The sequence below is a fragment of the Opisthorchis viverrini genome (genome assembly GCF_000715545.1).
Source record: "Opisthorchis viverrini unplaced genomic scaffold opera_v5_104, whole genome shotgun sequence".
Taxonomy (NCBI): domain Eukaryota; kingdom Metazoa; phylum Platyhelminthes; class Trematoda; order Opisthorchiida; family Opisthorchiidae; genus Opisthorchis; species Opisthorchis viverrini.
This window is the reverse complement of record NW_008751762.1, coordinates 764,900-775,092: the sequence shown is the minus strand read 5'-3', so window position 1 is coordinate 775,092 and position 10,193 is coordinate 764,900. Positions and strand designations below refer to the sequence as shown.

The window sequence follows — 10,193 nt, the reverse complement described above, 5'->3', positions numbered from 1 at the left end:
CAAATTCGCACTTATATATTCACGCGTGCCTGAACAGTTATCCTGTCATGGTGCGATTGCTCTGATGAGCAAAGCGGGAGAGCAGCGGACTCGAGTTTTGTTCAGTTATGCGTATCGAGTATGTGGTCACCACTCCATCAGTTCAGGTTGAACGCGTCGAAATGACCACATTTGGACGTGCGAAAATGTTCACGTTCGAACAACAGCGACAGCATCATCATCTGTAAAAACCGCGTACTTAATGTAGAGTGGATCCGGATATCACAGGTTCGATTGCCGATGATTCGGAAACGTGGGGTGGATAGCTATGCACTAGATGTACCAGCTGATATAATTGATGAGTCAGTGGACTTCTCATCCAGGAGACCAAGAAGGGAGCTATGCGTTGAGGGCAACAGTTTGGATGCACGAGCACCATTGAGGACGCGACTGGGACATGCCTGACAATGTCTCCAAGCGTTCATGTGCCCTGCAATGACTAGCACAGCAGAGCTTGCCATAGAGGAGAATGTTGGTAGCACAAGTAGCTGTTCGCTGAGCTGAACAATTTGATTGCAAACGTTTCATCACCATCAGTCAGATGTTAGGGGGCGCAGTAGTGGGTTGATGTTTGTGCGCTTCGCTCCACCACGCTCCCTAACAACGCACTGATGATGTTACCTCGATTAGTGATGAAGCGCTTTCAAGCAAACTGCCAAGCTCAACGAACAAACCAATGGCTTGTACTATATTAACTCAACGGTTCTCAAACACCTTGGATCAAACCTTGACTATCCAGGCACTGTGTCACCATCCTTCGCGGTGAAATCAAAACAGATGAAACATAAGAATACCGCTTTCATTGATACAAATTCCAAGCCAAATTATTTTAAGCGATTTCGTTCGAATAGAATTCACCAGAGTTGAATGCACAGCATATTAGTCCTCCTCAGGTGTAGATTATGATTTCTCCGGGAAGACAAGAAATCAGCACCAATCAGTTCGGCGAAATTCAAAATCAAGATCAATCCGTCAGTACTGTGACCTGTGAAACAGACGTCTAAACGGGTTGATCATTACTCTAGGGAGGTCATCAGCGTTTTGCGTCAATCATCCGACCACTCCATCGTTCATCCGGTGGTCATTTTGGTTAATTCGGTTCTCTACGATAGTTAGTAGTAGCTTATGTTGTATCTTCTTGTTTAAAGAAATTGTTTTGACATCCTTCAAACGGAGTTCAAAACAATCAGTCACTGGATCTTGAGAACCCGCTCTGGATTGAAACTCTTGTTTTCAACCCAAGTAACTTTGACCGTGTCAAAATGTCGGACCTATGCAAGTGGTATGAATATCATGAGGTGCCTGTTAAACTGTTAGGTATCCGAAACTTTCTGGTCTTCCCGACTGCCTTCGAATTCTGAGAGAATAAGGTGGCTAACAGTTAGACTACAGTTTCATACTAAGCAAATCCTGTGTTCGTATCCCTATGGGAAACAGAATCATTTTACAGAATAGTTGACTGGGGTTGTCCATTTTTTCAGCTCACTTTTCCCAGTGAGCTGAGTTAACCACGAAGACCTTGGTGTTGATTGAGAACTTGACCCAATATACAAGGTCTAGAACCTAAAAAACACCTTATTATAAACCCTTTGTTCAAATAAAACTATTTGTTGTAGCAAGGAACTGTACGCAGTCAGGTGAAGAAATGGACAGATTTGCTGAACACACGAATCTAAGAACTATTGATGGTTCATTTTGATTGCCATCGGAAACAAAACGGATGAAACAATGGCCAAATGTGTTTATTTTTGCAGGGAATGATGTGAGCTTCATAATGAGCATCTATTAAATGTGGGGAGGATAAATTGACTCACCGGTACTGGAGACAAGTTCTTCCTCCGTCTCCAACAAAAGTTCCCAAGCAAGCGGGACCACTTTTTCCAATTGCTCATGTGTAAGCAACAATGCACTTTTGTTCAATAGATTGAATGAATTACTGTACATGTTTTTGACCTGAAAAAATACAACAGTCACCACTAAAATATACATTAGATAGCATCCTAGTATTTCAATTTTCTCAAAAATGGTATGCAAGGGAATTCAGGTACGACGAAGGTGTGCTGCAGGCAGTTAATGAAGAATTCACTCTTCAGAATAATATATCTATCTCCCTTTTTAAAACGTTGTCACATTTTTTTACCCCTTGTGATGAAATTCCGAAGATAACGTGGACCCGTTAAGAATTTGAAGATGATCTAACCCCAGGCTGTGTTATATGTATGGGACGCCTCGGTAGTCATGGTAAAGAAAGAAAAATTTTCGAGGTACCATCTGGAACTTAGTATCGATTCAGCTTTATATTCCTGTCGAGACATTCTATGGTCCTTGTCGTGTCACGAGAATACTATTTAAACACTCCATCGAGAAAAAAACTGGGGCACCTTAGTATGAGAAAGGTTTGATTATAAGGAATCATGTAGATCACCAACTGTTGCATGGGAAAATGCAACATTTTGCTAGATTATCACCTGCTATAACAAAAACACAAAAAGAAATTAAAAAAAAACATTAGGCACGATGTGCAACATTAGAAAAGTATGGCTTGGAAAAACTCGTTATGTTAACGGTAGACTATAGTAACAAATTTGTCAATGTCATTAAGACACCAAGAGAAAAAATGCAAAATGTTTAAACAAACACCATGCGCTTCTTTCCCGCGTGGCCGCATTACTGTCCTTCACGATCAATGTATTCTACCTGTACATGAACTGAAGTTCAAGGGGGACCAACGATCAGCTAGTTTAATGACAAATATTTTCGTTCCACAGCAATTAACACTTTGATTTAGTTTTAGTCCTCAACTGGAAACATTCATTCATCCACAGCATTCCACGTGAATCAGAGCTTCTTATAAAGTTCCTGTTTACGTGACTTTGTTTTGAACAGTCTTCTTGTCGTTATCGCCTTACAGCTCTCGTTGGTCCAGGCTAAACGGGGTGGGGGAAGTAAACTCTCGCCTCACTTTGCCGTGGTGCAGGTCCGAAAAAGTACAGAAGTATGACCTGTAACCTTTTGACTTGCAGGGAGAGTGTGGTAACCCTACCGCATCAGCGCACTATGAACAAAACTGCGTGTTTGAAGGGATGAACATCAAAGTTTTTTTTTGGATTAACACGATGGTGAATCACACTAACTAATGAACCAGTGATCAGGAATGACCGGCTAAATGGTGCCACAGATAGTTTAGATCGATCAGATAAAGTTTGTTTAGAATCTGATAGTCAAAGGAATAATTAATGAAGTCTAAAGGGATGAAAGACAGAAAATAATGGGGACTGTTGGAGAGAGAGAACGAAATGGAACCAAATAAACCAGATGCGTCAAGCAGTTACTACAAATTTACTTTTCTCTGTTCAAATTCGCCTGACCATGTTCAACTTATTTGGGTAAATTGCTTCAAATTCAATTGATGTATAATATTCTGTGGGTTGCCAACAAGTGTCGATTAGTCTTGAAACCACACCTAAGTCAGTATCTCCTTCTGGAGCCGGCAGCTGCTCTTGCTCAGTGGCTTCTCAAAACCTCCGTAAGGCGCTTCTTCAGCAATGGTCCTTTATCACGTAAATGTTGGGAGAGGCCCAGCAACTCACCTGGTTAAGAATATAGCGTTGAATCGGTAGTTCAGTCATATTCGGTTGTTTGTAAACTCTACGGGTCTGGTGTCTGTGCATTTGAAGTGTCTCACATTCTTCTGGTTCTGCTAGGCCAAATAAACCGGCGCTACTGGAGGACGCACGAAGGAGTCCAGCCCCTGCTCCCGCTAACACACCCAATCCAAGAAGACTAGATAGCCCGGGATTTTCGAGGTCCTGTACGGTGTGTACTGTCAGACGGTTGCTTGATCGCAGCCGTAGTTTGTCAAGAATAGTTGTGCTCTCTCTTCGGGTGCCAAGTCCAGGAAATTGCGGTTCCTTGAAAAAAGTATGTAAAAAATTATAGCTCAAGAATTGGAATAAAAAAGATTGCTCGAGGCTTGAAGTTTAAGCATAACTTTTCAAATGGATTGGTTGGTTGTATTCTAACTAACAAATTCCACAACCATCAACGCATCGCTAAGTGCCACTATGCTCACCGACAACTCACTGATGAGGTCATCTCAATTAGTGATGAAACGTTTGCAGTCAAATAGCCTAGCTTAGCGAACAAGCCAACGACCATCTACGCTACCTGAGCTACCAACATCTTTCTCTATAGAAAACCAAAAGACATATCTTCACTTCAACAAGACCCGAACAGAAACTAGTTGCACGCGGTATTTCGCCGGGAGGAAATATAGTCACTGGTTAAAAACAGCGAAATTAACGAAATCTTACTTTGCGTTTGGACACTTTTGAGAAAATGCTAGTCTTTGGTTTTGTACTATCCGGTTGAGCTACCGATCCTAGACGGTGTGATAAACAGCTGCCAGTTTCCACATCACTATCACTTGTCTTTGTGAGTCCGTTGAGACTGTCATGTGAAAGGACGGTGGGAAACTCTAGTTTCGATCCCGCCTTTGCTGAACGCGTGCGATGTTTTACAGCATAATCCGAACTGGACAAATCGCCGGTAGATTCGAAATGAGAAGAATCGTCTGTGTCACTTGAACCTTCTGTCTGTTCTTGACTGGTACGACCAGGACCAATCGATTCATCCAGATTATACCGGCCAACGTTTTCAGCCGGATTGGTATTAATCTGGCGACTGACTGATCTTACAAAACTGTGCTCAATTTCAGCGCCATAAACTTGTTTGATTCCGTTCATCAGGGCCCGACACTGATGTTGCTGCCGCTCGAAACAATTTGGAAGACAGTAGGATTGGTGGTCGCAGCTGAAGTTTGTACTGGAAAAGATTAAAGAGTAGCTATGAAGCACTGGTCGGGTGTAAGTGAACTGAGGCATAGATTAAGCGAATATACACTCTTTTGCAGACTAATTTGGTTTTTCGAGAGGCTCACCTGGAACCCAGCTGAATCTCTCGTTTGTGATGTTCTCATAGGTTATTTCAAAGGTTATACAAAAGCAATGCTCAGCCCAATGAAAAAGTCTTCACATCAGCAATTTACGCAGTCACTGACTGAGTGCCCCACATGCGCTTCAGCAGAGCTGTGCAAAGAATCCACCTTCGAATGATTGGAGTTATTTGGAGTCATGCAACACCAGTGATGCTTCTGAGACACCACTAACTGAGATCTGAATATGCTTCATACCATCCCACCCGGATGGTCTGTGTCTCGAAACCATACAAAGGCAAGGCTGGTCTTTTAGTACAGACAAAAATTAAGACCCAACGATCTCAATTCATATATCACAACTGGTCGAAAATTTGCGTTAAAGCCAATAGGAACTGCTGGGAATCCAACGATCCTTCTTGAGCTGCAGAAGAGTTGTAGAGGAACTTCTTATTTTGAGGTGTAAATTTTCAGTTTGTGGTTGCAATACGATTGTCGAAAACGAGCGGTGAACTGGTCTGTACCCACCGTTAAGAATCAAAGCTCTGTCGTCAAAATGGTTCAACGATCTGAACATCGGGGTTTTGACGATCGTCCATCGCAGTGCTTAAGAATTCCAAGATGACAATTTTAGAAATGAACAGAAAGCGACATCAGTTTTTGTAACGAATAGTTTGGGGGTTTCCCCTCCCTATTCACAAACCAAGAACTATGCGCACAGATTACACGTCCTGGACGCCCCGTGCTTGTCCGGCGTGACTGGGCAGTCAATCAATCGACACAGTCAAACAAGATATTAAAGCAAAAGAATGCGGAAGTTATGGGCGGCTTCTTCAGGTAGCACTGATCGAGAACCCGGCAGGACGTATGACTGGGATCATTTCAGATCCTCTTTGGTACGAATCCCGCTTGTTTTTCGTCAGCTTCGCTACTCTGCATTAAACAACGATGGATCGTTGATGCTTGAAGTCTTGCCACAACGGGAGACAGACGGATTTTCAGTGCTACCCTTTCCTTCCTCCGCCTTTCTCCACGACAGGCAAGTAATTTAGACAAAAACGAAATGAGAAATTAAACAGCATTCTCGAATGAAGCAAATGGGAGGTCATCATGAGGCTCGTTTACATTTGAACAGAGAAGTAGCTAACACTTTTAGTCTAGAGGTTGCAGACTAGCAGAGAATAGCAGATGACCAAGTGAGGTATGGTTCGAAATACTCGATTCAGCACTTAGAACATCCTCCACTGATATCACAGATTTAATGTGGTTCTTGCTGATTCCTGCGACAAAGGCCTCTCGGGAACCTCATGGAGTTTCAGGTTTATTTTAACCCCAGATGAGAAGTAATTACGTCTTTTTCGACTAGGTAGGTCTGACGCAGCGTGTACATTTCTTCAGTAGAATTTAGTGCCTTATCGAATGACTTATGTAGATTCTCGATCCACTTTTATCATTGTTGTTAAGCAAGGATACAACACTACATCTAGTTCATCCTACTCAAGACTGCAACGTTGTCTTGGTGATCGGGATTCATTTTCTCAAAGATCCTGTGGACTACACTGGCTAGAATTCAGTTCCTTTAGTTTCGGCTATGCCATGGAGGCCAATGGTGAGCTGTCAGAAAAATAGCTAGTCCCCGTACTGCGATAGATCACACAATGAGGCGTATTGGAGGCAAAGTTGTACTGTCCTCTGCGAAGTGACCGGTCGGTACATCCAATTTAGCCGAGACAGTATTGCTGGTTTTCCTCAGGTATGGTATGCTGTCAGAAAAATAGCTAGTCCCCGTACTGCGATAGATCACACAATGAGGCGTATTGGAGGCAAAGTTGTACTGTCCTCTGCGATAGAAGTGACCGGTACATCCAATTTAGCCGAGACAGTATTGCTGGTTTTCCTCAGGTATGGTATGTTGGAAAAGGCAGGCCCCAAAACCCACACACTTCGACTGCCAGACGATACCCACTGGTAACTTATCCAGTATGGTCGAAAAAGAAATGAAAGTTGTCATGCTTTGGAAATCATCCAGTTGTAGCATCTGTTCGGTGCCTAACTACTGCCATGCTGTTATAAGGAAGAATGAGTCCAGAGTCATGAGGCCAAACGTGTTTGCTGCTACCAGCATTAATAGCCAAGCATCTATACTATGCTTCTTACACTCTCCGGCCTTACCAGCCTATTCCAGCTATCCAGAACGGGTTCCTCAAGTGCACTTCAACGACCGCTGCAAAGTAGTGCAGACTTTTAAGTCAGAGACTAGAGAAAGGGTCCCCGAACTAAACTTCATATCCTATGGCTGCTTTTTGGGCCACACTTTCGATTCGAAGGCTCAGGCTGGAGTATCACAAACAAACTCACTCCTTTGGCCTTAGCAACCGGTAAGCATCATTCATCACTATAGATCTTCGTTCATTGTCTCCTCCTCACACACCGCTTACCTGAGACATCCTGATTCACTTGACCGTCAATAAGTTAACCATTGCTTCGTATAGTAAATTCTGTCCAGTAGAGTGAATGAAAATAAGCCCCTATTAAATTTGAAATATTTTTCATATTGTGGCTTTCAAATTCCTTTTTCTTCGTCAGCTTTGGCAGCAGGCATCTTTTGCTCAGAGTATGTTTTCTCCTTCGACCTATGTATGTTGCGGCTCCAAAACACGCTTGCAAGACTTCAGTTCAACAATGCTTCTAACACCGCTTGAGAAGTATTTTACTTTTCATATGGTAATCCTAATGAAGTCGCCTGTGATATCTACAGCGTGAAAGTTTCACCGAGCCCCTAGGCTGAATTTGCTTCATAGGACTAAATTCCAATGAGCTGTTATCTTTTCTGTGTTAGGATGACTAGCCCAATGCATCCCAACGACTCAAACGGTCTCTACGAGAGACGATAGGTCTTAGGTTGAGGGGGAAATATTTTTCATGGTTGCTTCGGTCAGCAATACCGTTATTATGATAGGTCAGCCCAAATCGACCGGCTGGACGCCGACTGGTGAGGAATGACTTTTTTTACTCGTGCTAAATATCATCTGTTTCAAACCGGCAAAATTCTCAGCAAAAGGACGCACACCGTGATATCTGATGCCACCAAAAGCAAACCATTTATAGATTCATTTGGACCATATGATAATCAATAACCGATGGAGATCTTCGATATTAGGTTGTCGTACACCACTTGATTCTGGACATGGCATTGTGTGAGCATGCATATATATATTCTTCCTCTCTCGAACAAGTCGGGTAGCGCAGGGCCATTCAGTTCAGCACATGCAAGGCGTTTCCGTAGTTCAGAAATCTAGAGTTGAATTGACTGAAAAGCTACCGGAACTCAATGGGGACATTGGCACCAATAGCTATTTGGATGACAGCTGGAGATCGAAATAAGCCATGTTCACCACCTTTGAAACTGTCCAACCGAAGTCGCTGGCCCGGCCGAATGAACATTGAACCTCGTCACGACATGCCACCTTCCTTGAAGCCAAGAAAGTTATACAAGTAACAAACGACTGTGATAAAGTGCACGGGGGGCCTAAGGACTGACAGAGATTGGTGATGAATCTCGAAACCCCAAGAAATGGAGAAAGCATTTTCCATGGAAATCAATTATACACTGTTCCAGTTAATCCTATAAATTGTCCCCAGGAGGATGAATGTTAGTGAAGCGGTCTCTCAAGTGGATGAATCTTAAGTCCAGTCACGGGATTGCCATTTTAGACGATAAGCTGAACACTTTCAATACGAGTTCAGCTTGCCTCAAAAAGGACCAAAAGGACCTTCAAAAGACGAAAGGATTTCTCTTTCGCAGAAAAGTTGTATCCAATGGCGGGTTGAGAACGCTGAAGAACAGTTCCTTTGGCCTGTATTAACTCAATCTCTAAAATAACCATATCAATCCTAATGGAATATCCACAGCAGTATGGGAATCCAGCTTGCAAGTTTATTGCTCCAGCACAACAAGCACCTGGTCCAGACGGTCTGCATTGCAGTCCTTGAAGAAAGTGGCCAAACCGTCATGGATAACATAAAGAATTTACTCCAAAGTATGTGGAGTGAAAACAATACAGACACAGTCGACATGACTCCCACGTTACATGCAAGAACAATTTGTTAAGATTGCCGTGACACTAGTTCACTGGCTATAGTTTTGAAGGTGATCTCTGGTATTATGCTATGCAAGTTGATTCATCTTCTGGGGGGTCAGGTCTTGGTTGCATTGACCACTAAGCTACAAATGTCTAGTCTGCGTCGCTCCATCCGACGACAGACAATAGACGTTTTTCTGGATATCAAAGTTGCGTTGACCCTGTTGGCCGTCAGAAACTCTGTCCGTTTTCTGGATTCACACTTACAGGGATACAAACCATCTTGAATAACTTGTATCATTGTTGATGTTGAGGAGAGTTTGAAATTGTAATGGAGATTTCGTTCCGTAAGTTAAGGCAATCGACACTGAAAAGCCGAGAAGCACTGCAAGGCTGCTTCGCACCTAGACGGAACAGAATGCTGTTAAATGTTCAAACCAACAACACGGATGTCGCGAGTTCGAGACTTCCTTAATTTTGGTGAAGTGCGCATTGCTGGTTATTCTCAATAGGGATGAAGCGGTTGTACAGTGTTTCTTAGCTTTTCAGGTTTCTCGTCACTTGCTGGACGCATTCTGCTTTGAACCCTGAATAGTTCTGCTTGTTTCGGTACGCACCTGAGCCTGGAGAGTGCACCGTTGCTGAAGATCAGGTAGAATCAAATTAAAAGCTCATGGTTGCAGGTTGAACAATCAGTGAGGTAGACAAGTTCATCCACGCGCTGGTATGATAAAAGACGAAATCACTTCCCGAACCGAGAACGTCAGGACACTGTTGGCCAAACTCAGACATTTTTGGGGCCGATGTAACTTCAGCTTGGCTATCAGGGACATAGTGTGCAAGACTGTAGTTTTTACTTGTCTTACTTTATGGATCCAAGACATTGTTGCTACGAGCAAAAGCTCTATGAAATTCCTCCGTGTTTGACCAACAGTGCATCCGAGACATTATGTGGGACTGGTAGGATGAGATCGGTAATGCTGAAATACTCCAGATGGTTTTCAAGAAAGTAATCCTCCCTTGATGGATCAATTTACACTGTTTAGGCCAGTTGCTTCCTACAGCAAACGGCTGTTTGCCTCGTCAAGACCTTTCCGCACAACCATATAATGGATGGTCACGATCCAGAGGTGGTTTGT

At 43.1% G+C, this 10,193-nt stretch overlaps 1 protein-coding gene across 1 annotated transcript; it reads right to left on the bottom strand.

The window, feature by feature from the left end:
- Positions 1 to 572: 572 nt before the first annotated feature.
- T265_05561 (hypothetical protein) lies at positions 573 to 4,922 on the bottom strand (the record flags this gene model as incomplete). The annotated part of the gene is given in 5 exon segments (XM_009170602.1): positions 573 to 647; positions 661 to 725; positions 1,854 to 1,992; positions 3,630 to 3,950; positions 4,353 to 4,922. 5 exon segments carry the CDS (start codon positions 4,920 to 4,922, stop codon positions 573 to 575), a joined length of 1,170 nt encoding a protein of 389 aa, XP_009168866.1.
- Between the last annotated feature and the right edge of the window lie 5,271 nt (positions 4,923 to 10,193).